The sequence below is a fragment of the Castor canadensis genome, chromosome 5, assembly GCF_047511655.1.
Source record: "Castor canadensis chromosome 5, mCasCan1.hap1v2, whole genome shotgun sequence".
Classification (NCBI taxonomy): domain Eukaryota; kingdom Metazoa; phylum Chordata; class Mammalia; order Rodentia; family Castoridae; genus Castor; species Castor canadensis.
Window position 1 is genome coordinate 181,851,786 of NC_133390.1, and position 22,459 is coordinate 181,874,244.

Sequence of the window (22,459 nt, forward strand, 5' to 3'; positions counted from 1 at the left end):
GCATGTCTGCAGTATGTTGTTCCCTTGTTTACTTCTCTGTTGTCCTGTGGATAATTCTGGAATCTCTGTTTGAGGGGCACCTCCTTGAGCTGATTGTTTCTCACTGATGTGTAGGGCCCTCTGTGAATCCTGAGTGTCCATCCTACGTGGCATGCATCTTTTCCACTTACCTTTCCATCTTTGTGCTCAGGGAACAGGTTTCCTTGCTGTGAGTTTTGTACTGTAGTCTCATGCTTCCCAGCCCATTACCAAGAGGCCTGGTCACCTCTGGGTTTTTTTTTTTTTTTTCTTTTGGTAAAATCTCTGCTTTAATTAGTCTTCTCCCCCTCTTCTCTCTCCAACATTGGGATTTGAACTCAGGACTTTGTGCTTGCTTGCTAGGCAGATGCACTACTGCTTGAGCCATGCCTCCAGCCCTTCACCTCTGGTTTTTGAAGTGTTTCTGTGGAGTTGTCTGGCCTTGTGTCTGGGCTGTGAACCTGTCTGCCATCCCCTGGCCAGTGTGGGAGGGGCAGACGTTCACTTTTTTCCACTTGTTTTGCTTCAGGTTTTGCTGGGTAGTTTTGCTGCCCATTCTTTACTATAGCTAGAAGAAATTCCTTCTCATTATTCCTTTAAGCTTGGCATTTTTCCTATGAGGTGAATTTTGAGTCACCCATATCCTTTAGGAACCTGCCATGTCTTGACTGCAGTGTTGAATTTCTAGATTAATTGGGGCCAGAGGCACAGAGTGGAGGGGCTGAGTCAGCAGAGGAGGCCTGCAGCTGCTACACCCAGTGTGTGCAGACACATAGTGTGCAGGCAGATAGTATGTACAAACTGCCCACCTGAGGACAGAGACAAGAGAAGCTCCACATCCTGCAAACCTTTTCATTGTTCCAGGGCCAGGTGATTTGTCAGCCTGAGGGAGGGCTATTGCCCCTTGGCCTGGGGTGCTGTTGGGCTCAGTGGTGGGCTCCTGAGTATCTGTCCATTCTTCTGAGTGTAGGGGGCCTCAGAACAATGACATGACCTTAAACTCCTGACCCTTGGACTGTGCTTTCTTGCCTTTCAGATCGTGTTCAACGTGGAACCCCCCAACAGCAGCCTTGGCTCCATGGTGGGGCCAGGGGTCTCACAGTCCTATAAGGTGGGACCTGCCTCCAGGATGTGGACAAGGCTGGAGGTCTTGCAGACATGTGGAGTTGGGCTTTCTCTAGGACCCGGAGCCTAGAGAAAGCCTTATGACACCTGTACACTAACCCCTTCAGGTGCACATACACCCTGACACCAGCCACCGGAGGGCTGCTCAGCAATCAGACGCCTGGAGTGCCACTGCATCTAGAAAACCAGGTACAGGCCTGGGGCTGACATGCTCCTGCCCTACATTAGTGCCCACCCAGTGCTGCTGTGCTGAATATACCTGTGGCTCCTTGATTGCATTCTGAAAATCAGAATCCTCAAAGGAGGCCCTAGGTACTGTTACCTACCCAGAGCCACCATGTGGGGCAGCAGTAGAGCCAGGACCCATTGAGGCCTCATCACCCTACAAGACACACTCATTTCGGCTGAGGCAGGTCAGCACTCAGCTCTGCTTTATCCAACCAGTGCCATGACTGGGCCTTCCAAACTCTCATGGCCAGCATGAGCAGGTCCCTTGACCTGACTGGGAGCGACTGGGGATTAAGAAAAAAACAAAGACAGACACAGAGAAGAGCTGGGGTCGGATGGGTCCAGTACTCCTGATGAGAGATGCCAGTGACCTCCTCTGCCTCCAAGCACGTTTATTTATACAGCATGTGTGGTAAAGGGGGAGTGAAATGCAGGTCAAGTTCTCATGGGTCCAGTTGTGTAGGCGGCAGGAACAGAGCAGTTGTGGTATGTTACTTACTACAGACTATCCTGACTAGGTCAGCGTGTCCTGTTTTTCTTGCAAGGCAGCCTTGCTGAACCTTGCCTCCCCTTGGCTGGGTCCATGCCTATCAGCCAAGAGGCCCTTGACATAGCCGTGCTCATGCCAAGGTTACTTCCACTGCCTCAGTCTCCCCTCTTGCAAGGCAGCCTTGCTGAATCTTGCTCACTTTGGGACCTTGCCTTCTCAGCACAAAGGACCTTGACACGGCCTTGCTCCTGTCAAGGTCTCTTCTCAGTCTGTGTAGTTACTGGTGTCCCACACAAACCTTGTCTCACACTGCCGGGAGAGCATCCCCAGGTCACAGGATCATGTGTGAAGGGTAGGCTGCTGACCCTGTTGCCCGCAGCGAGCTGACCTTGAGTCTCTGCCTTTCACCAGCCTTCTATGCTTCAGCTGCTGCTTGGTGTCTTAGAGCCTGTGCCAGTGCCACTGGGGCACCTATGCAGGTGGGGCCTGGATGCCTGGATACCAGGGCTGGTATCTACAGCACTGAGCTTTTGGATGCATCTGGCAGTGAGTCTGGCTCATGGCAATCACTCACTCAGGAGGCACTCGGCCCACACATCAATTGTAATTAGCTGGGTGTAGCCCTGCTCTGGTGCCACATCTCTTGGATTCTGCAGGAAATCCTTGCCTCTGAGCTTCTGTTCATGCCCTATCCTCTTTGGTCTGCTATCTAATTCCCAAGTCACAGCTTCAGTAGAAGCAGTGAGTTGAACCTGTGTGGTGTAGTTTGAGTCTGCCTGGCCTAGGGGAAGAAAAGGCTAGAAGTGGGGCACAGTCAGCAGGAAGTATCCATCCCGAGTGTGGGGTCAGCATGGGCCATTGGTGCATGGGAGGCTTGTAGGATGCTCAGGTACTGAGGGGCCAAATAGGGTGTGGGTCATAGCTCTGAAATCATGTGACTTCTTAGAAGTAGCCCTTCCTAGTGGGGTGTTACAGGAAATTAGCTCATTGAGGTGGCCTGCTTTTGAGGCACCCAGTTTGTCTCAGGATGGAAAGGTTTCTTGGCTGGGAAGGAAGTTTTGCCTTTTCTAGGAAAATTGCCCTCTTCCCTGCCTGACCTTGCCTTTAGTGACTTTAAAGTTGTTCTACTAATGTTTTAATTTCTGGAACTTCTAGAGACCAGGGGGAATGAGCAGGAAGCAGCCTGCTGTTTTCCAGACAGTTAAGGACTGCTAGGAACGCCACTTCCATTTGAACCACTAAACCCATGGTCTTGCTTGTCACTGACATGACTGCAGTCTGAGAACTTGCTCCCTCATTTGCAGTTGTGCTTAGAATGTTGGCAGGTTGTACTCTACTTCCTTCCTGTGTGCTTTTGGCAGAGTGGCTCCGGGCCCAGCACCACATGTCACAGTTTCTATAGATGTTTGGGGTTGGAGCCTGCTGACCTCTCTTGAGGTGTCCCCCTGCATCCACCTGGGCCTGCCTTCTACTCCCTGAGCCCCTAAGGGAGGAGCCAGCCTGCAGGTTGAGCCCAGGACGGGTCTTTTATCTTGTGCACCCTGGGCCTGTGGGTGGGGAAGATGGTAGACACTGGACCTCCCAGTCCTGTCCTCATACACTGCTTTCCCACAGGGAAGGTGCTGAGCTACTGGTGCTTCAGCCCTGGCCACAGCATGCGCGAGCTAGTCCACCAGGGTGTCCGAACCCTGATCCTCACCAGTGGCACGTTGGCCCCGCTGTCTTCCTTCGCCCTAGAGATGCAAATGTATGGGTCACCACTGGCCATAGGCCACAACCCTGGGAACAGAGTGGAGATGGGGAGGAGGTTCTGCCCTGGGCTCCAGGGATCCCTGTGGACCAGGGTGCTTGGAATCCCAGACCTCAGTGGCCACCCACTGTTTTCTTCCTCTGGCCACACCCAGCCCCTTCCCAGTCTGCCTGGAGAACCCACACGTCATTGACAGGCACCAGCTCTGGGTCGGGGTTATCCCCAGAGGCCCTGATGGAGCCCAGCTGAGCTCTGCGTTTGACAAACGGTATGAATTCTTGGTTTCTGGGCCTCACTTTCTCATGTGGGGGAGGTGGTAGGGTCTGGGAGTCTTAAGACAGTGACCTCCCTGATTCTGTGCAGGTTTTCTGAGGAGTGTCTGTCCTCCCTGGGGAAGGCTCTGGGTAAGTGCTGGTCCACTAAGGAGCCCGCATCCCTCAGGAAGCCCGTGCCCCACCAGTGGGCCTCCTACCCCATTCCGAGGTATCTTGGGTGCCAACACATTCAGCCCCTACTCCTCAGAGCCACTCAGGCCTCTACAGACCTCCAGGCCCTGCATTGACCACAGCACTGTCCTTCTAGGCAATATTGCCCGTGTGGTGCCCCATGGGCTCCTGGTCTTCTTCCCTTCCTATCCTGTCATGGAGAAGAGCCTAGAGTTCTGGAAGGTGTGAACCCTCCGCATGTTCTCCTGGGGAGAAGGGGGTCCCTAAAATGGCCAAAAATCTGGGCAAGGTGGGTGGGCAGAGCCAGGGTATAGCTGCAGCTCCCACCTGCCCATTTGATGGGTGGAAGGGCTGCCCATTTACGTCCTATCCTGTTCTCTTCCTCTCCCAGGCCCGAGACTTGGCAAAGAAGGTGGAGGCTCTGAAGCCTCTGTTTGTGGAGCCCAGGAGCAAAGGCAGCTTCGCAGAGGTCCGTGCCTGGGTGGGGCCCTGAGTCTGCTGGAGCCCTGCCTCCACTATCCTTGGAGGCCCTGGGCTAGCCACTGTTTGACCAGAAGCTCTGGCTGGCTCCAAGCTTCCTCTTCAGGGGCCTGTGCTTCCTTCCTGGCCCTGGGTGTGTCACCTTTAGAAAGCTCTGACATGGTGATGAGGGCAGCTGACCCTTATGTCCGAGTGAGGTCGTCAGCCACTCTAACTCTGGGGTTCCCTGTGTTTTCTGGGAAATACTGGGTAGGCTCTGGGTGCTGGGTGTGGGTCAGCTGGGAATTGGGTCATGAAGGTGCTTCCAGAACCCTGCTGTCCCACTCAGCTGGGATGATCCGCATCTGTGAGGATGAGGTTCTGGGGTCTTACTTGACAGCAGTGCTGGGCTCAGATCTCCTGACCAGCCTCTCCGTCTAGGTCATTGATGCATACTACCAGCAGATCGCCTCCCCAGGCTCCAGTGGAGCCACCTTCCTAGCAGTATGCCGAGGCAAGGTGAGACCTCTGCAAGTCATCTTCCTCTGCCTGGCTGCCTGTTTCTTTGAGGGGGCCGAGGCGAGGGGCAGGCACCTGTCTTTCCCTTTGGGCCCCATGTCCAGCCAACAAATTAGGAGGGAGTGGTGACAGGGTCCCTGCAGGGCACTGGAGCCATTGAGACCAATTCACAGGATAAGAGTAGGCAAGAGGCAGGGGGTTCTGGGTATGGCAGAGTTGGGCCTAGCTGGGGTCTGAACCAAGGGTGGAGCTTCCTCTTGCCACTACTCACACCTAGGAGAAGTGGATTTGAGGACTGGGGCATGGGCAGACCCTAGGGAGGAGCCCCAAGCTTGGGCGGAATCAAACAGCTCCTGGGCCTATCTATCCCCTAGGCCAGTGAGGGGCTGGACTTCTCAGACGTGAATGGCCGTGGAGTAGTTGTCACGGGTCTCCCATACCCCCCGCGTATGGACCCCCGGGTGGTCCTTAAGATGCAGTTCCTGGATGAGATGAGGAACCAGAGTGGGACTGGAGGGCAGGTGAGACCACAGTGCTGGAGCTGGGGGGCAAGGAGCTCCAGTGAACAAGGATCTTTATGACCGAGCCCCCTTGCCCCTGCAGTTCCTCTCTGGGCACGAGTGGTACCGGCAGCAGGCCTCCAGGGCTGTGAACCAGGCCATTGGGCGGGTCATCCGACACCGCCATGACTATGGCGCCGTTTTCTTGTGTGACCACAGGTACAGGCGGCACTCTACCTGGCCATCCCCATCTCCTTCTGGTCTGAGGCCCTTTCTAGATCCTAGACCCTCCTTTACACAAGACCTCCAGCAGTCTCTCTGACTCTGCTGGCAGACACTGATCCTTCAGAGTGGAACCTGAGCCTGTCAAGTGGGCTGTAGAACAGGAGTTGCCCTCAGACCTTTTGGCAGAGGACTCTGAGGCTAATGGCCACACAATCCTCAGGTTCACCTATGCTGATGCCAGAGCCCAGCTGCCCTCCTGGGTGCGCCCGTACCTCAAAGTGTATGACAACTTTGGCCCTGTCATCCGAGATGTGGCCCAGTTCTTTCGTGTTGCCCAGAAAACTGTGAGCTCCCAAATAACCCAGCTTGTTATGCCCACGCCCTACCCAGGAGGGAATGGGGTCCTTTCTTGGAGGAACCATTGAAGCAGTCTCACTTATCATTCTGCAGATACCTGCACCGCCTCCCCGGGCTGTGGCCCCAGGTGTGCATAAAGGAGAAGCTGCTGTCAGGGTGACCACCTTGCCTACCTCCCTTCTCAACACCAGGAAAGCCACAAGCCTGGATGTGCATGTGCCCAGCCTGAAGCAGAGGACCACAGGTGTGTGAGGCCAGGTGTGGGGCCATGCAGGGCAGAGCCAGCAGCCTTGCTCCCAGTGAACTTTGCTGCCATACCATGTTCCTACAGGATCACCAGCCAACAGAGACCCCGAGAGCAGCCTGTATGTAGAATATGAGCAGGAGCTGGTCCCTGCCCAGCAGAGACCGATGGGACTGCTGGCCGCCTTGGAGCACAGCGAGCAGAGGGCTGGGATGCCTGGGGATGAAGCCTGTTCTAGGGAAGAGGAGGTGCGGGTCAGGGAGAGGGGTGCCTGAGCACGGACAGAGACCCTGGGGTACCTGAGACTGGCTTCGGTTCTGCCCATCTGACCTTAAGCAAATGGGGGATTTCATCATCTCTGGCTATGCTATATGCCCTCAGTCCCAGGCTGCTGGCTCCCAGGCAGAGGTGCTCCCTAGACCACAGATGCTGTTCCCCCCACCACCACTGGCAGATCATGCTGGCACAGCCTACCCAGGATCTGGCACTTGCTGCCGCCTGCTAGGAGGGCTGGGCTGCTGGTGGAACCCAAGTTCCTTCTCCCCTGAGGCCTTTACCCAAAAGCACATAATTTCCTAGGCCTGGCTTAGAGCTCCCTCCCTGCTTTCGGCTTCTTCCTAGAAGCCATTCCTTTCTGCCCTCCGTCCCTATACTGCAGGTGAATTCTAGGCACTGGCAGTCTGCAGTTCTCATAAAACTCTCCTTGTGGCTGTTCTCGCCATCACTTGGAGAACACAAGGGCCAGTGGCACGACACATGAAAGGAGCTAAATTGTAGCACTGCCACTAGGGCTCAGGCATGACACCCTTTCTCTCAGGACCTCTTCTGGCCAGTCAGGTCCTAGAAACTAGGAGGATGTCGCACATGGTGTTTGGAGTCCTCAAGGTTTGGGTTGGGAACACAGTTGTGTCTTCCTCAGGTACCTGGTTGCTCCACCCTGTCCCTCCGGTGTGAGAAGAGGCTGGCCAGTGAGCAGAGAGCAGGAAGGAGGAAGGTCAGGCTGGTCAGCTGCCTGGTATGTGAGCCATCTCTGCAGTGATGCTGGCTGCTCATGAGCATGGCTGGGAATCTGACCCTTGTTACCTGTGACTCCCAACCAGGCAGGGCTGTGGCCAGACTCCTGGATAGCTCCACTGTTGAGCCCCAGGGAGTCTAAATTTATGGTTCATCTTGTGGGCAGCCTAAGAGACCCTTCCCCAGCTGGGTGCTGATGGCTTATTATGCCTGTAATCTGGAGGCAGAGATCAGTAAGATCACGATTCAATATTTTGAAAAAGCCCAATACAAAACATGTCTGGCGGAGTGGCTCAAGTGGTAGAGCACCTGCCTAGCAAGTGTGAGGCCCTGAGTTCAAACCTCAGTACTGCAAAAAAAGAAATGAATAAAAGACCCATTCCCCTTCCATGTGGGATCTGGCCCAGCCCTTGGACACGTTTGGTTTGGGGCCTGCAGCCACCATGGCTCTCCCCTGGCCATAGTTGGTAGTGTGGCTCCGCTCTGACTTTTCCTGAGTACAGATGCTGACACAGAGGTGCAGTGTGTTCCCAGACTCAGTGAAAGCAATTGAATTATACCCTGAGCCAGGATGCCCCTTGTGTACTGGAAAGCCCCAAGTGTGGCTGCTTTTATCCATGTTCCTCAGCTTCTGGGAAGTACCAGGAGTGCCCAGGGAGGGCTAGTACCATCAGCCTGACTGCTAAGGGGCCTGGGCCTGCCGAGGGCTGGGGCATAGCAGGGAGGAGGTGCCTGGGCTATCCCTGCCTTGGTTTTTACAGGTCCTTGTGGGCCTGAGATCTGTAGAAGCGGGATGCAGCCTGTCCTTTGTTGTGAGCTACCCATCTTTGGAACTCAACTACAGCTGAAGTGGGGCAGGGAGTTGTGGGGGGGGGGTGGTCCAGAGAGGCATATGTGACTTCCCCAGAGGCCTCTGTTAACTGCCTTTAGTGTGACTTCAGACAGGCTTGGGAGTCAGCCCACCTAGCACTGGAGCTTGCTTCTCCAGTTGCCCTCCTTGCCCTAGCAGTAGGTTCACTGGCAGTAGCCCTCATGGTAACACACTGTCCCAGGGGCAGAAGGGTTGGGGCTGGCCCTCATGGGGGTCTCACCCCATCCCATCCATTCCCTGTTGATCTGTGTCTAGCAGGAAGAGCCAGCAGCTAGTGCACAGGCAGGCAGAGCCAAGCTGTTCATGGTGACCGTGAAGCAGGCACTGAGCCAAGTCAGCTTTGACACCTTTACCCGGGCCCTGCAAGACTACAAGAGTTCTGATGACTTTGAAGCCCTGGTGGCCTGCCTCAGCCGCCTTTTTGCTGAAGACCCTAAGAAGCACACCCTACTCCAAGGTGCCCTGGCCTGCAGAGGCCTCCTGCCATGAACGTGGTACCATAGCTGTAGGGGAAGTAGAGCTACCACAAGGGCCAGGCAGGACTACTAAGGCCTAAGGGTGTTCTTGCTTCCTAGAGAATGGGCCTAGTGGGTGACCCACAGTCTCCAGAGCTCCCAGACCAGTGGTCACAGTGCATGGAGCCACCAGGCTGACATGACCTTCCCACAGGCTTTTACCAGTTTGTGCGACCCCACCACAAACAGCAGTTTGAGGACATCTGCTTCCAGCTAACAGGCCAAGGTTGTGGCTACCAGCCAGAGCACAGCCTTCCCCATGGACAACGAGCACAGCCAGCTCTGGACCCCACTGGTGAGCAGGACTTCAGGCAGAACCCTCAACTTTAGATCCAGGGGCAGGTGGCCCTGGAGTGGTCAGGATGGGCATCCCTGTGCTCTTGCTTGGCCTAGTCATCCTGCTCCTTTTGGGGGGGACTGACAGAAGCACCATAGCACAACACCTCTTTTGGGGTGAGGCCTGCCCCCCATGGTCCCAGATGCCACAGCCTTCTATCTGAACAGCTGAGCAGCCCCTCCAGAGAGGTGGCACCTGCTCCTATGCCTGCTGAGGAGCAGCCCAGGGTTCCCCAGAGCCAACTCTCTCAGAGGGGTTTCAGCTGCCTGGGGAGACCTGCCCTCTGGGATTGGTGTCCAATGATGAGTCTGGTGCCTGCAGCCATGACTCTGAGCTCCCAAGCAGGACTTACCTGGTCCTCCCAGCAGGATGACCAGCTTTGTGTGACATGCTTCAGCTTCTCTAGATGCCTCTCCCTGGTTTAAGAAGGCCTGATCTTCCCCTGACAGGCCTACCTCCTGCCTTGGGGACTGTTCTGGGCCATGGAGAGCATGTTTCTTCGAGAAGCAGGGAAACTGAACCCAAGCTGACCCTGTCCAAGGGTGTGGCTGAACAATTGGACCCTGGAGAGCACCTGAACCAGGGCAGGCCCCACCTGTCCACCAGGCCAACCCCACCAGGTACCTGGCTCCTGCAGACCCCAGATAGGGCCTGCAGTTCTTGAAGAGGCTCATACTTTATTTGGCCTGAGGGTGGCTTCCAGTTACCAGTGGAGCTAAAGGGTGTGTGTGTGGCCGGGGTGGTGGGGTGGCGGGGCGGGGGGGGGTCTCCTGAGCTGCTCTTGATTCTGCAATCCCCTCCCAGTTATCCCAAGCAGCTGAAGGACTCTCCAGGAGTTCTGTCTGAGGGGGAAGGGAAAATGTGGGAACTCTCCAGACCCCTGGACCTACAGGGCCTCTCCTGTCTCACCAGGAGACCCTGGCAGCTGTCCACAAGTTGGGTCTGGAGTGAAGCCAGGCCAGCCTGCCGTGAGTACCTACCTGGCAGATGTCCGCAAGGCCCTGGGGTCCACAGGCTGCAGCCAGCTCTTGACAGCATTGAGGACATACAAACAGGATGACAACCTAGACAGGGTGCTGGGTGTGCTGGCTGCACTGACTACAGCAAGACCTGAAGATTTCCCCCTGCTGAAGAGTAAGTGGCGCCTGGTAGGACTGGGGTTTTGTGGGGAGGATGGAGCCTGAGCAAAGCTCCCTACAGGGTTCAGCATGTTCGTGAGGCCCCACCACAAGCAACGCTTCCTGCAGACCTGCTCAGACCTGATGGGCTTGCCCGCCACCAGCACAGGCTCAGAGCTGCCAGGTCCTCAGGATGAGAGACCAAGCATGCCTCCGGAGCTTGCCCTTGAGGCCCCCCTACCAGGTACAGGGCCTGCTTGGGTTCCCCCTCCACCCCTGCTCTGTCACCTCGAGCTGCCTGGGGGTAACATGAGGAAAGCTCTGAATGCTCCTTGGACTCATTCTGGTCTGCAGGTCCCTCACAGTGGGAGAAACCTGGGAAGTCGCAGACCAAGATCTCCTCCTTCCTTAGACAGAGGCCAGCTGGGAGCAAGAGGGCCGAGGGCACCACTACAGGGCCTCCTCACAGGCACAAGAAGCCTGAGTGGGGTAATCCAGAGGATGGTGTGGGGACTGGGGGTAAGGAGGGTACCAAGAAGGTACTCACACAGGTCCCTTGCAGCAGGCTTCATGTGTCAGGGCTGTGGGGCAGAGGACACGGTGCCCTTCCAGTGCCCCTCCTGTGACTTCCACCGCTGTTGGGCCTGCTGGCGACAGCACCTCCAGGTTGGCACCTGGCCCTCTCTCACCCCTGCCAGGTGTCACTCCAGGTGGTGGGCTGAGAGGAATGGGTCAGGCCCTTAGCTAGGTTGCAGTGCCCTGCAGTCTGTCTAGCAGCCTGGGTGTCTCCACAGGCTTCTAGGACCTGTCCCGCCTGCCATGTTGCCACCAGGAAGCAGAGCATCACACAGATCTTCTGGCTGGAGCCCCAGTGAGCGAGTGAACATTCATGGAAAACTTGGGGCCCCTAATGTGGCTGGACACTGGCCTGTCCTCCCTTGGTGTGGGCCAAGAGGCTTCCCCTTTCCCTACAAGGAGATTGACCAAGAGGCTGCCTGCCTGACAGGTCTGTTGCAGGCCCCAAGACTGGTGGGGTCCTGGGTTCTGCAAGGGATCTGGCCTTTGCCAAGCCCTGAGACCACCCAGGTTCTGGGGTGGGTCTGCTAGAAGCTGCCTTCTTGCATAGCCTTCCCCAACTGCTGGCTTGTGAGTGGACCCTCAGGGACCTGTGTGGGTAGCGCATCTGCGGTGCTCAGGGGCAGGCTAATAAACTGTGGCAGTGGCCTGGACAGTGTTTGCATGGTCCTGGCTTGAGGGGATTTGAGGGTGTGTGGAGAGCCTAGCATCCAGGAGGGTTCCCCAGACCTGCACCCTGAGTGCAGGCCAGCCTCTAGACCTCTGTGGACAAAGCACTTGCCCTTCCCTCCCCTGGCACCAGTGGCGCTCCAGGGGTCAGTTCGAGGCCGCTCCTAGAGGGGGCCTGACGCGCCTGGAAAGTGCCTAGAACCAGGAGTAACTGGCCAGGGTGGAAGTGGGGTTTCCCGCAGGGCGTGGCGAGGCTGGCCCGCCCTTCCTGGTCCCTATAGTGTCGCCTGCCATCCGAGCTGGAGCGTTCTGCGGGGTGGGCGCAGGCTGGGCAGTGTCTGCACGTTGCACAGAGGGCCATGAGGTGCGGGACAGGCTGGGCCACTCGTTGCTGTGCCTGCCATGGGCGCCGCCCTTGCTGCTGGCGCTGGTGTGGCGCGCGGCGGACGCGCCCAGCTACCCGGCCGCCGAGTCCTGGGAGTGAACGGCGTGCGCCCAGTGTTCCCCTAGCACTGTCGTGCAGCGGCCATGCCGCTGGGACCGCCTAACGACATGCGTGGCCTGTCCATCTTGCCACTATACTCAGTTCTGGAACTACCTGGAGCTCTGCCGCTACTGCAGTGTCATCTGCGGGGACAGCGAGGAGGCGCGACCGCGGGGCGCCAGTCAGCCCGCTGCGCCCGGCCTTGCGCACGCTGGCTTCTGCCTGGAGCACGCGCTGTGACACCGGGTGACAACCTTGGGTGCGCGCTGGGCGCCGAGGAGCAGCCGCGGCCCCCGCTGTGTTCCCTCCCCCTCACCAGGCACCCCACAGCCAGCTTACGGAGTGCGGGCCATGCCCCGCAGGTTCTCAGCCAGCCGCGCGCCGCAATTGCAGGGCCCCGGGGCCTGGCCCTCAACGTGCCCGGCTTCTCCCGCGACGCCCTGCGCACCAGCTGCACTGGCTTCTCGCTTGGCCCCCTGGGCCCAGGTGAGTCAGAGGCTGTGGGGCAGGCAGGGAAGAGCTTGCAAAACTTTGTGGGGTCGGCGCTAGGGCCCCAGGGAGCCTCTTCCCACCGTGGCTAAATCCGCGCTTAACCTGGGGATCTCCGAGTAGGGTGTCAAGCACACCCGCCCAAGGTGACAGTGCTTCCTCTGACGCTGGGAAATAGAGCCAGAAAGCTTGAGGTTCGTTTGGTTTTTTGACAGTACTGAAGTTTGAACTCGGGGCCTCATTCTCGCTAGGCAGGCACTCAGTCACTTGAGCCGCTCCACCGTTTTCTTTGTGTAAGGTATTTCTTTTTTCCCCTCCTCCCTCCCTTTTTTGTTGATACTAGGGCTTGAACTCAGGGCCTACACTCTGAGCCGCCCCACCAGCCCTTTTTCTTGTGATGGATTTTTTCGAGACAGCGTCTCCTGAACTATTTGCCCAGGGTGGCTTTGAACCGCGATCCTCCTGATCTCTGCCTGCTGAGTAGCTAGGATTACAGGTGTGAGCCACTAGCACCCAGGAGGAAACTTGAGGTTTTTAAGAGTGGCTCCTCAAAGGGTATGGCAGACCCTACACCTCTCTTTCCCAACACAGCAGCCCCCCCAGGGCTTTGCACTCAGGTCTGGAGCATCTCAGGATTGTGCTCATTGCTTTCCAGGACACAGAGATTTCTTTTGGCCTGTGAATTCTGTGACCTACGCACCCCACCCTTATCCTACTATCAGGGACCAAGGAGCCTGAGTGTGCTCATTGGTTTCGAATTTTCCAGGACATCTCCTTCAAGAGGCCGCAGCGTTTTCAGCAGGCCCTGGGGAACGGGAACAGAGCCCATCGCCACCAAGGGAGGGCCATGAGGGCTTACAGCTGCAGCAGCAACTCTTGGAGCTTGCCAAGGCGCAGGGCGGGGTACTGTATGGCTGGACTGCCCCGGCTGCAACAGCATGTAGCTCCCCTGCGTGCTCCACCTTATTTATTCTACACTCCAAGCCCCAGTTAAGCATTGCTGAGCCACACAAAAGGAAACTTCAAGGTTTATTTTATAAAGCATTTCATAAAACCAGCTGCTCTCAAGTTGCACCTCCGCTCCAAGACCTGTGGGGGACCCTGGGCTGAGTAGGTGCTTCTGATCCTGCAGGCTTCCCAACTGCTAGTCCGTGGACCAGGATGACCGCTCTCCGTAGGAAGTTCCCCTCTGCTCCCTGCACTGAGGTAGGGTGGTCAGGGCATGACACTCGGTGTAGTGCCCTGATGCCTCACTGAGGATACCCCTCAGCCTGCCCACCTTTTGATCCTACCCACTCCTACAGATTCCACAGGAGGGACCCAGCCAGGCATCTTCCAGCCCAGTGTCTTCTGGGAAGTGAGGAGGATCTGAAGTCTCCAGACCCTCCAGAGTGACCTGGGGAATTGCTCCTGCCACCCTCCCCCATCAGGGTGGCTGTTTCTTTTCTGAGGCTAAGCCCTTCCTTCAAGTCCTGGGACACAACCTACAAGAAAACCCTGGGAGGAGACCAGAGGTCTCCTGTGAATCGCAGATACACCACTCTTCTCCCCACCAGGGTGCTGTCGGGTGTGACCTGCCCTTGAACAAGGAGCTGTGGCCAGGCCATTGCTCCAAGCCTGCCTAGGGAGTTCCTTCTGTGGTCACCAAGTCCAGGCAGTGGGGAGCTAGCCTATGGTCAGGAGCCAGCGTTCTTGCCCTGGCCACACTGGGAAGGGCAGAGTGGTCAGCCAGGCCCCTTGGGTGTGACAGTCCCTGCAGGGATATGAAGGGAAGGACAGAGGAACAGCTCCACCTGCAGGGCTCCCAATCCCTCCCCAGGGAGAACAAACATTCTCTTTCCAAGGGTGTTGGGGCACTTCAGGACCCTGCTTCTCACCTCCAGCTGGGGATGCAGACCCGGGCCCTGAAGGAACCCAGTGTACCTAAATCAAAACAGGCATCCAGGGGACCACTTGAGCTGGCCAGTCATATCTGGCTGGCAGCAAGATTCTGTGTCCCCAGGAAAACCACCCACTGTGTGTTTGTGTGTGTGAAATATAAGAGCATGCATACCCAGCACAACTGACACAACAATGTCTCCATACTGTCCTTCCCTGGACATTAAAACAAAGTAAGAATGGGTCAGTGGAAGAGGTATGGCTTTCCAGGCAGGTCTCCTAAGCCCTGCCCATGGTTGTATCAAAATCTAAAAGGGAGCAGGGCATGGTGTCCCACACTTGTAAACCCAGCACTCAGGTAGGGGAGGCAGAAGGATCAAGAGTTTGAGGCCAGCCTGGGCTACAACAATGACTTCCAGCCCAGTGTGCACTGCACAGTGGGATTCTGTCTCAACAAAGCAAAAATCCCCTTGGTAGCCCTTTTGGGATGTGGACTAGGTCTAGTTGTCGAGACCAGCCTCTAGACCACCTCTAAGATCTTTCCTGGCCACATCCGCCTTTCATGAGCAAACTGGACAGAAGAGGTGCCAGAGCCAAACCCCTATTTTCAACCAGGCTTCCCTCAGACCCACCTTAGAATGGGTGATAGGCAGACCTAGGGGAAAGCTTGTCCAGACAAGGCTGCACCACCCACCTCCACCCTAGTACCTGGGCTGGGAGAGCCCCAGGTCCTGCAGGGTATTGGGCAAGGCCGGGGGTCTGTGTGGAACCAGACTGGCCCAGGTGCCTCATGCCCCTTGGCAGAAGCCTCTGGATGCCTAACACTTTTCCAGACACAAAGAAAAGTTTGTCTTAGAGAAAACAGAGCAAATAAAAGAACCAAAAACAAAGCAAACCCAACCCCAAGGATCAGTGACACAGGAGCCAGCAAGGAGCACACTCCTCCAGCACTAGGGGACACATGGTCGATACAGGGGAGCCAGCTGTGCTACGTGATGTCCCTTTGCCGGGGCGGCCGGTGGATGTTCCGCACGACACACTTCACCATCCACTCAATGCCTTCTCGCACTCCTTTGCTGCAGAGACAGGGATGTGAGGCAGGTGGTCTGGGTTCTGAGGACACTGTGGGGCAAGCCCCCTCCCCCCCTTACCCTGTGAGGGCAGAGCAGGCCTGGGTCAAGCAGTCTCTCCGGCCAATCTTGCAGGTGCAGTCACTGAATGCAGTCTTGATGTCAGGGATTGAGAGGCAGGTCTGGCAGAGGAGGTGAGGCCATGAGGAGCTGTCCCAAGACCTGGCCCCATCCCACCTGCTCCCGTGGGTTCTCAGGAAGGCATCAGCCCTTCTTCCCAGGAAATCAGGGATCCAGTGCCCTTGCTGAGGCCAGTGGTCAGGATACTGCACTCAGCCTGAGTCTGTCTATGGCTGGTGGTGCCCAGAGGACTCCAAGGAAAGGCCACTGGGAACCTACCTCACAGAAGCCCCCACACCCTACTCCACAGGCATCCCCCAGAAGAGCCACAGGCAGTGAGCTCTGAGGCGGAGAACTGAGTTGGCAGGTTCACCAGCTGTGAAGAGGTTCTCTGCTCTTTTCCTAAAAAAATACCCTTCCACCCCATACCAGGGGGTCCCTCTGTTAGGGGTTTCAGGACAGGAAAGTAAATGGGAACAAGTCACATAGGACAGGATAGAGGGGGCTAGGGGGACACATGGTGGCACTGGCAGCCACAAAAGCCTCTGCAGTTGCTTCTCTGCAGAGCTCCTTCATGAACAGGGGCCATATGGAACAGTAGTCCCAGGCAGTATCACCTCCAAGAAGCACCGAGTTCAAGGAGGCAGGGTCAGGTTGGGTTGAAGTTCTCACCCCCTCCCCCAGCACTTCTCTGAGCTCAGAGCTTTCAGCTGGGTCTCCTGCAGGCCCCACACTCCCAGGATGGGCCACCACTGCCCTCCAGTGGGGAGAAGGCACCCTGCATGGCAGGAGGATGGTGCCTGTATTTGGGGTGTGAGAACATCCAGTGGGGACAGGTCTGCCCTAGCAGTGGCAGTGCTGCATAACACCCAGGGAGGAACCGAAGCTGGAGGTCCTGATACTTTGGGGCAGGAGGGGCCTTGACGAGCTCTGCACAAGGGCAGACATGGGCTCAGGGACTCTGAGGAGGCATATGCTTATCATATCTCTTGCAATGGGGATGCAGGGGTTCTGGAGAAGCTGTGCAGGGAGGCAGGGCGGGGCTCACCTCCACATCCTGCTTGTTGGCCAGCACCAGGATGGGGACACCGTCCAGCGCCTCGCTCGAAACCACCTTCTCTGGGGAGGGCAAAAGAGGCGGGGCCTTGCACCCTGCCTGACTGCAGGCCCTGTCCAGGGACCCACAGGTGTAGACAGCAGAGACCGTTCCCCTTCTACCCTTTCCCTTGGACACCAAGCAGCCTGAGCAATGTGCTTGGGGCCCTCTTGGCAAAAGCACGGCACTTGCCATAGTGCTGGACTAGCCTCCTTCAAAGCCAAATCTGGACATATGGGATGTTCAAACTGGACCTGAGCATCTCCCCAGCTCCTTCCCACACGCCTCCTAGATGCAGCTCCTTGATCTCTTCCCCTGTGGGAGTGGCAGGGCTACACTCACCAAATGCCTGTTTGGATTCCGACAGTCTCTCTTCATCAGTGGAGTCAATGACATAGATGACGCCATGACACTCTGCATAGTACTGGAGAGAAGCAGTGGGAGCTGGAGGCTGGAGCTGACCTCTCCCAGGACTAACTCAGCCAGGCCCAATGTCACAACCATCAGAAGGGACCCATGAGAGGAAGAGGCAGGCGGAGTGCTGGAGACTCTGCTATCCCCAGGCCAGTCAGGGAACACATGTGAGAAGATCTGCTCCAGTGCTTTCTGGGAAGATTCAGTGGTGGAGATGCCCCTGGCCCCTTAAGGAAAGGCTTGCTGACCCTGGTGAGGTGGTCAAGTTCCCCCTGCCCAGGTGCTGCTCCAGAGAACCCCATGCACCCCTGGTCTGACGATGGTTAGAAAGAGAAGCAGGGCAGGGGGTGAAGGAGTTCAGACTGCAGCCACCAGAAGATAGTAGGGAGACCAGCATCACCTATGAAACTGCTCTACCCTGAGTTCACCAACAATGGCGATCAATGGACAGCACTGCTGGGGCAAGACAGATGGGCAAGGTGGGCACAAGAGGTAGAGGCCCATCTGGCAATGGAGACAGGGCATGGACTTGGTAATGTGTTTCTACCCTAGCCAGAAAAGATCATGGGAAAACACCTACATCCATGTGGAGCAGAAATAGCACACACTTGCCAGTCTGCCTCAGGGCCATGCCAGCTCTCCCACTCCAGAGGCACAGAACTTGACACTGACTGGTGTAAGGATGTGCTGCTGACAGGGAAGGACAAGCAAGTGGTTACATGCACCTCCCAGGGTGGGTGACTAGGAGAGAAATAGTCTGCTGGCTCTACAAGACCTTTAGGACCCTGCCCCTGTAAGACTATGTACTTGTTCTTCCCACAGGGACAGGAGGCTAGTGCGAGGTGCCTCCCAGAGGACTCTGCAGTGAGACCCAGACAGGACTGCAACTAGAGATGGGCCTGGCACAGAGGTTGCTGGCTCCAGGAAGCCAGACAGCAGATTGGCCTCTTGCTACAAACATGAGAGCTGGTAAAGTCCTACTGTGGAGCTAACCATGATGGAAATGGACACTGTGGTTTCCAGCAAACCCAGTGAGACTCAGCTGGCAGTACCTGCAGCTCCCATGCAAGGTAGCAGGGTCACAGGTGACTAAGTGACAGACCCTGAGGCCAATTAGCCAGAGCCTCCCATCACATTGACAGGCACAAGGTAGTGAGATGGTAGTGGCACACTTACCCCAGTGAAGGGTCATGCCTATGGCCATATAGGGGACCTATATAACCAGAAGATGGAAATACACATGCATGGCTCAGGGCTCATGTTTGGACCAGCTGGTCATACTGATACAGGCCAGAGGTGGACAGCAGCTGCACCAGCCTCTCTCGTGCATGGTCTTGAGGGATAGAAGCCCTGCCACCCACGTGGCATGCTTGTGTGGGAAGTCATGGCTGAGACTAGCACATGCACAAACCCATGGATAGCAGCACCCTGTCAGCAGAGTGGGCAGCAGAAGCCTGGGGTGGATATAAGCAGCAGACATGGGGAATGAAGCCTGGGTTCCTATCTCAAGGTCCACCCATCAATCTGCTGGGGATGAATTGACTCTACTGACCCGATACAGAGATGCAGTGCTGGACAATGGAGAGCACTGACCATGGTAGCAGGCTCCTCTCATTAAGACCAAGGGAGACAATACTAGGTGCCTCGTCTAGCAGCAGCATGGCTGAGTCCCATGGGCTATTATCCCTCAAGTATATCAGAGGAACCCTGAGTGCAAGTTTGTCTCCCTAGCAGTAATGGGAGCCCCCCAGGCACAAGATGCCAGCCTATGATCCTATGCTAAGTCACATCAGTCCAGGAGAGTCATGTCACAACAAAGAACCTTAGGCTGCAAACATGGCATGACCACATACTTGGACACTATCATACAGTGATGGGCCAGCTTCAGTGCCCAGTGAACACAACACTGTGGGGCACCAGAACCCAGGACACCACCAACTCTCCAGCTAGACACCATTCTGAAGCACTGGGCTCTGGCAAAGACACAGCATCCGGGAACAGAGGTGGGAACAGGAGACCCCCTACTGGTCCCTCCCAGTGACCCAGGGAAGGGGAAAGCTTTGCTGTCCACCCGCACAACTATGGGCTCTGCAGCGTTTGGGATCCTGTCCAGCAAAGCAGCCTACACTCAGCAGAGCCACCAAGTCAAGCCACGGCTGCCTGATGGGCATGTTATACTCCTTGTGTCCAAAGATAACTTGTCCACGTTGGCAGAAGGCACAGTGATACAGTCAGCCGCCTGGAGAAGGGCTTAGGCTTACCAGAAAGTCACACTCCAGCAAGAGGTGGCAACAAAGATGAATACAGCCCCACAGCTAGCTGCCAAGACTGTCACCCAACCCTTAACCTCCCCCTGCCAGTTTCCCCTTAGGAGAGGCTCCTCCCAGTTTCTCCCTTGGGAGATATCATTAACCAGAAAAATGGCATGAATCCAACAATGCACAGGTGGGCTATGGCATGACTGCCCAGAGGCAGGCAGGGCAGACCGCTGACAGCCTCAACTTGGCTCCTACAGGACCTACTTTGGCCGCTAAGAGCACCTTACCAAGTCATACCTGACCATACTGGTGACTCACGAGATGGCGTATGGAGTTCCAGCTAGTTTATGCTGACATGGGACAGCTGTGACCAGGATTCTCCTACAGGGCTCCCAGCTGGGTCAGCCACAGTCCACTGATCTCACCACCTGAACTGACCTTTCTCTGCCTTATCCCTACTGTCTTCCTGATGCTGACCCCAATACCTACATTATACCCAACCTGTCTTGGTGTCTGTTCTCACGCCCCCAGCTGTGACAAGAATGCCATTATCTGTGAGACTCCCCACGTGTGTCTGGCATTTGGAAAATTAGGCCTGGCTTGGTTCATTCTCTGTACAAGTTAGGTGGCATAGACCTTGCTACAGGATTGATGATATCCTCTTGGCTGGAAGTCAGGGCAGGAGGGAACACTTTGGTGGGGCTCAGAAAAGAGAACTGGGGTCAAAATTGGGACCTGGGCTCTAAGTTCTAACACAGAACAGCTGGCAAGCATCAGGGTGGTCAAGGCACCTGCACCACAGGACCTAAACCCACCACACCAACCCATTGGGCAGGAGCTCACTGTAGAGAAGGGCTAGATCTGTTCAATGCTGGACCCAGCTCAGCCCAGGCTGAGATGGAAAGACTCCAATGTGGAAGTGTGGAGAGGGGCACCATAATGAAGTCTCAGGAACACCCAAAACCCACATTAAAAGAAGAGGCAGCTGCTGCCTGCCTTTGAGGACAGCCTCCCTGGGATGGGGAAAATAAATAGGTGATAAACTAGAAGCAAGGCAGTCAGTCCCAGCAGGAGACGCAGGCTTTGTGCTTTCACTGCATCTGATGTCATTTTTGTCTTGTCCTATAGTAACCAGTCACAAAAATCTCTAAGGTAGTGTGTCTCACTTTCGGGGGTGTGCTAAGTCTCCCTGGTTCTCCCACTTTTTCCCTTATCCTCCTTGAAAAACACAAGTGCCTTGACACTCTGTGACACAGTCACCTGCAGAATTTTTTCTTCAGGCTGAGTCCATGCTGGGGCCTTGAACCCCCCCAGTCACTGGTAAGGGGTTTAGGTTGTTCCCCCGAACGCTCAAAATAACTGGTCCTGAGCCAGATTCCTTAAACCCTCTTATAAACCCATTCCTAGCCTCCTTGTCAGGGACATGCCAGGTAGAACAGCCCTTTTGCTGTCTGCCCTAGGACAGGCACAGGCCTCTGTGAGTTCCCCAGAAGTGCTCTGCAGTGACCAATCTGATAGGTAGTGCCTCTTCCTTTCGTACCTAAACTGGACCCATCCAGAGAAAGATGGGCACTCCCAGCTACAAGTATGGCAAAGATGAAACAGGGAGAGACTTGTGAGCCTGAGATGGGATTTCAGAGAAAACGCTCAGGAATTAAGTGGGTAACAGAAGCTCTCAGGGAGGAAGAGACCAAGGGGGACCATCTGGAGAGAAACAACATGGGGCAAGTGGCATTAACTCTCACCTTGTCCCACAAAGACTGCAGCTCTTCTTGCCCCCCTAAGTCCCAGAACATGAGGCGAGTCTTTCCCACGTCCACAGTGCCGACTAGGGAAAGAAGAGAAGAGGCTAGCTCATGACCTTAATCCCAGCTCTCCTGGGAACAGAGCAAACCACTCTGGTGCCATTCCGGGAGCTTGAGCAGAGGCTTGACAGGGCTGGGGACCCCCTAAATTCTCATTCCTAAATGTTCCCTTACTGTTTAGACCCACAGTGGTGGTAATTTTGGAGAGACTCATCCCCTTGTAGTTCTTGTTAAACCGGGTTTTGGACTGCTCCAGGAAGGTCTGAGGAAAGAGGAAGAGGTAGTTAGCAGCTAGAGCAGTTTTCCAGGAGTGTTTCCCAAATATCCCTTCTTGAACCTATTCCTTAAGAAACAAATGAAGTTGGTAGGGATCATCCTGTGGTCTCAGGAGGGGCTTGGATTCTGAGTGATGAACTTGCCCATATAGAACCAAACTCATGCCTGTAATCCTGCTACTTGGGAGGCTGAAATCCAGAGATTTATAGTTTGAGGCCAGCCCCAGCTATTGTTCCCATGACCCCATCTTCAAAATAACCAGAGCAAAATGGACTGGAAGTGTGGCTCAAGCCACCTGCTCTACCGGCTCTTGGAGGGGGAAGTCCTTAGCTCAAATCCCAGCCCCACCAAAGAGGGGAATTAAAAAAAAGCAGACCACCAGGCGAGGAGGGGAGCTGACAAGAGAAAAGGTACTTACTGTCTTCCCCGCATTGTCCAGGCCCAGGATCAGGACGCAGTATTCATCCTTCTGGAACATGTACTTGTACAGCCCGGACAGCAGCGTGTACATCCTGCCCTGGACACCCCAGGAGATGTCATGGCACCCGCACCCGCCTCCCACCTCCTCCCCTTAGTGAGCAGTCTGTTCTGCTAGCTGCTCAGATCTGGAGCCCGGTGACTTGTCCCCCTTTGTTGGACCACCCCCACCGCCCTTTCAGAATATAGATCCGCTTGTCCTTCTGCCCCGAGGACACGCTGCGGCCTCCCCTGATCCCGCCTCTCCAGGCTCCTCTTCCTAGGACCCTTCCCGCGGCTCCAGGAACCGCATCTGTAACTTCCAGTGCGGACCGCAGGCCAGCAAGCTCCGGGCGCGTCCGTCAGGACTCGCAGGGCTCAGGCCGCGGACGGGCAGAATGGCCCCTGATTTCCGCCGACCCCGAGACCCCGCCGCCCCCGGGACTCCAGCGCGGCCCGGTCGCGGCCCACCTGCACCGGCTCAAGTCTCGGAGCCGCCGCCGCCGCGTTTCTGAACCTACCGACCCCGCGCTGACCCTGTGCGGCGATAGACGGGACACAGGCCAGCGGCCGGGGCAGGGGCGGAGCCTCATCCCGGCGGCCCCCGCGCCGCATCCCGGCGGCCCCTGCGCGTGGGCACTTCCGCTGACGT

The 22,459-nt window shown here is 56.2% G+C and overlaps 3 protein-coding genes across 17 annotated transcripts in view; 2 read left to right on the forward strand and 1 right to left on the reverse strand.

Moving 5' to 3' along the window:
• Positions 1-11,445, forward strand: part of Rtel1 (regulator of telomere elongation helicase 1) — a 41,213-nt gene extending 29,768 nt beyond the window's left edge. For 5 of the 12 annotated variants that reach the window (XM_074075154.1, XM_020161046.2, XM_074075152.1 and 2 more), the window contains 22 exons: positions 1,055-1,129; positions 1,251-1,332; positions 3,476-3,608; positions 3,766-3,879; positions 3,975-4,015; positions 4,194-4,279; positions 4,449-4,526; positions 4,958-5,035; positions 5,410-5,556; positions 5,639-5,754; positions 5,981-6,104; positions 6,211-6,361; positions 6,449-6,609; positions 7,281-7,376; positions 8,502-8,703; positions 8,916-9,056; positions 9,548-9,718; positions 10,011-10,232; positions 10,299-10,460; positions 10,571-10,705; positions 10,779-10,882; positions 11,011-11,445. In XM_074075154.1, the coding sequence (XP_073931255.1) occupies positions 1,055-1,129; positions 1,251-1,332; positions 3,476-3,608; positions 3,766-3,879; positions 3,975-4,015; positions 4,194-4,279; positions 4,449-4,526; positions 4,958-5,035; positions 5,410-5,556; positions 5,639-5,754; positions 5,981-6,104; positions 6,211-6,361; positions 6,449-6,609; positions 7,281-7,376; positions 8,502-8,703; positions 8,916-9,056; positions 9,548-9,718; positions 10,011-10,232; positions 10,299-10,460; positions 10,571-10,705; positions 10,779-10,882; positions 11,011-11,091 (2,700 nt within the window). In that variant the 3' untranslated portion in view covers positions 11,092-11,445. Of the gene's footprint in view, positions 1-1,054; positions 1,130-1,250; positions 1,333-3,475; positions 3,609-3,765; positions 3,880-3,974; positions 4,016-4,193; positions 4,280-4,448; positions 4,527-4,957; positions 5,036-5,409; positions 5,557-5,638; positions 5,755-5,980; positions 6,105-6,210; positions 6,362-6,448; positions 6,610-7,280; positions 7,377-8,501; positions 8,704-8,915; positions 9,057-9,547; positions 9,719-10,010; positions 10,233-10,298; positions 10,461-10,570; positions 10,736-10,778; positions 10,883-11,010 lie in introns of all 12 variants that reach the window. The other 7 variants (XM_074075155.1, XM_074075148.1, XM_020161043.2 and 4 more) reach the window with 6 other exon arrangements.
• Positions 11,446-11,555: 110 nt separating this feature from the next.
• LOC141423445 (uncharacterized) lies at positions 11,556-13,544 on the forward strand. Its single transcript, XM_074075160.1, has 2 exons — positions 11,556-12,431; positions 13,201-13,544. Exons 1-2 carry the CDS (start codon positions 11,990-11,992, stop codon positions 13,542-13,544), a joined length of 786 nt encoding a protein of 261 aa, XP_073931261.1. The 5' UTR covers positions 11,556-11,989.
• On the reverse strand, positions 13,451-22,448 carry Arfrp1 (ARF related protein 1). Of its 4 annotated transcripts, none has more exons than XM_020161039.2 (8): positions 22,329-22,448; positions 21,770-21,868; positions 21,250-21,337; positions 21,016-21,098; positions 16,941-17,022; positions 16,551-16,621; positions 15,464-15,564; positions 13,451-15,388 (listed from the first exon to the last, which is right to left on the reverse strand). In XM_020161039.2, the coding sequence occupies exons 1-8, from the start codon at positions 22,398-22,400 to the stop codon at positions 15,301-15,303; spliced, it is 684 nt and encodes a 227-aa protein (XP_020016628.1). In that variant the 5' UTR covers positions 22,401-22,448; the 3' UTR covers positions 13,451-15,300. The 4 variants fall into 4 exon arrangements, with proteins under 4 accessions (XP_020016628.1, XP_020016627.1, XP_020016629.2 ...); XM_020161038.2 differs by having other exon boundaries at positions 21,770-21,863; positions 22,279-22,433; XM_020161040.2 differs by having other exon boundaries at positions 22,279-22,433.
• Positions 22,449-22,459: the final 11 nt, after the last annotated feature.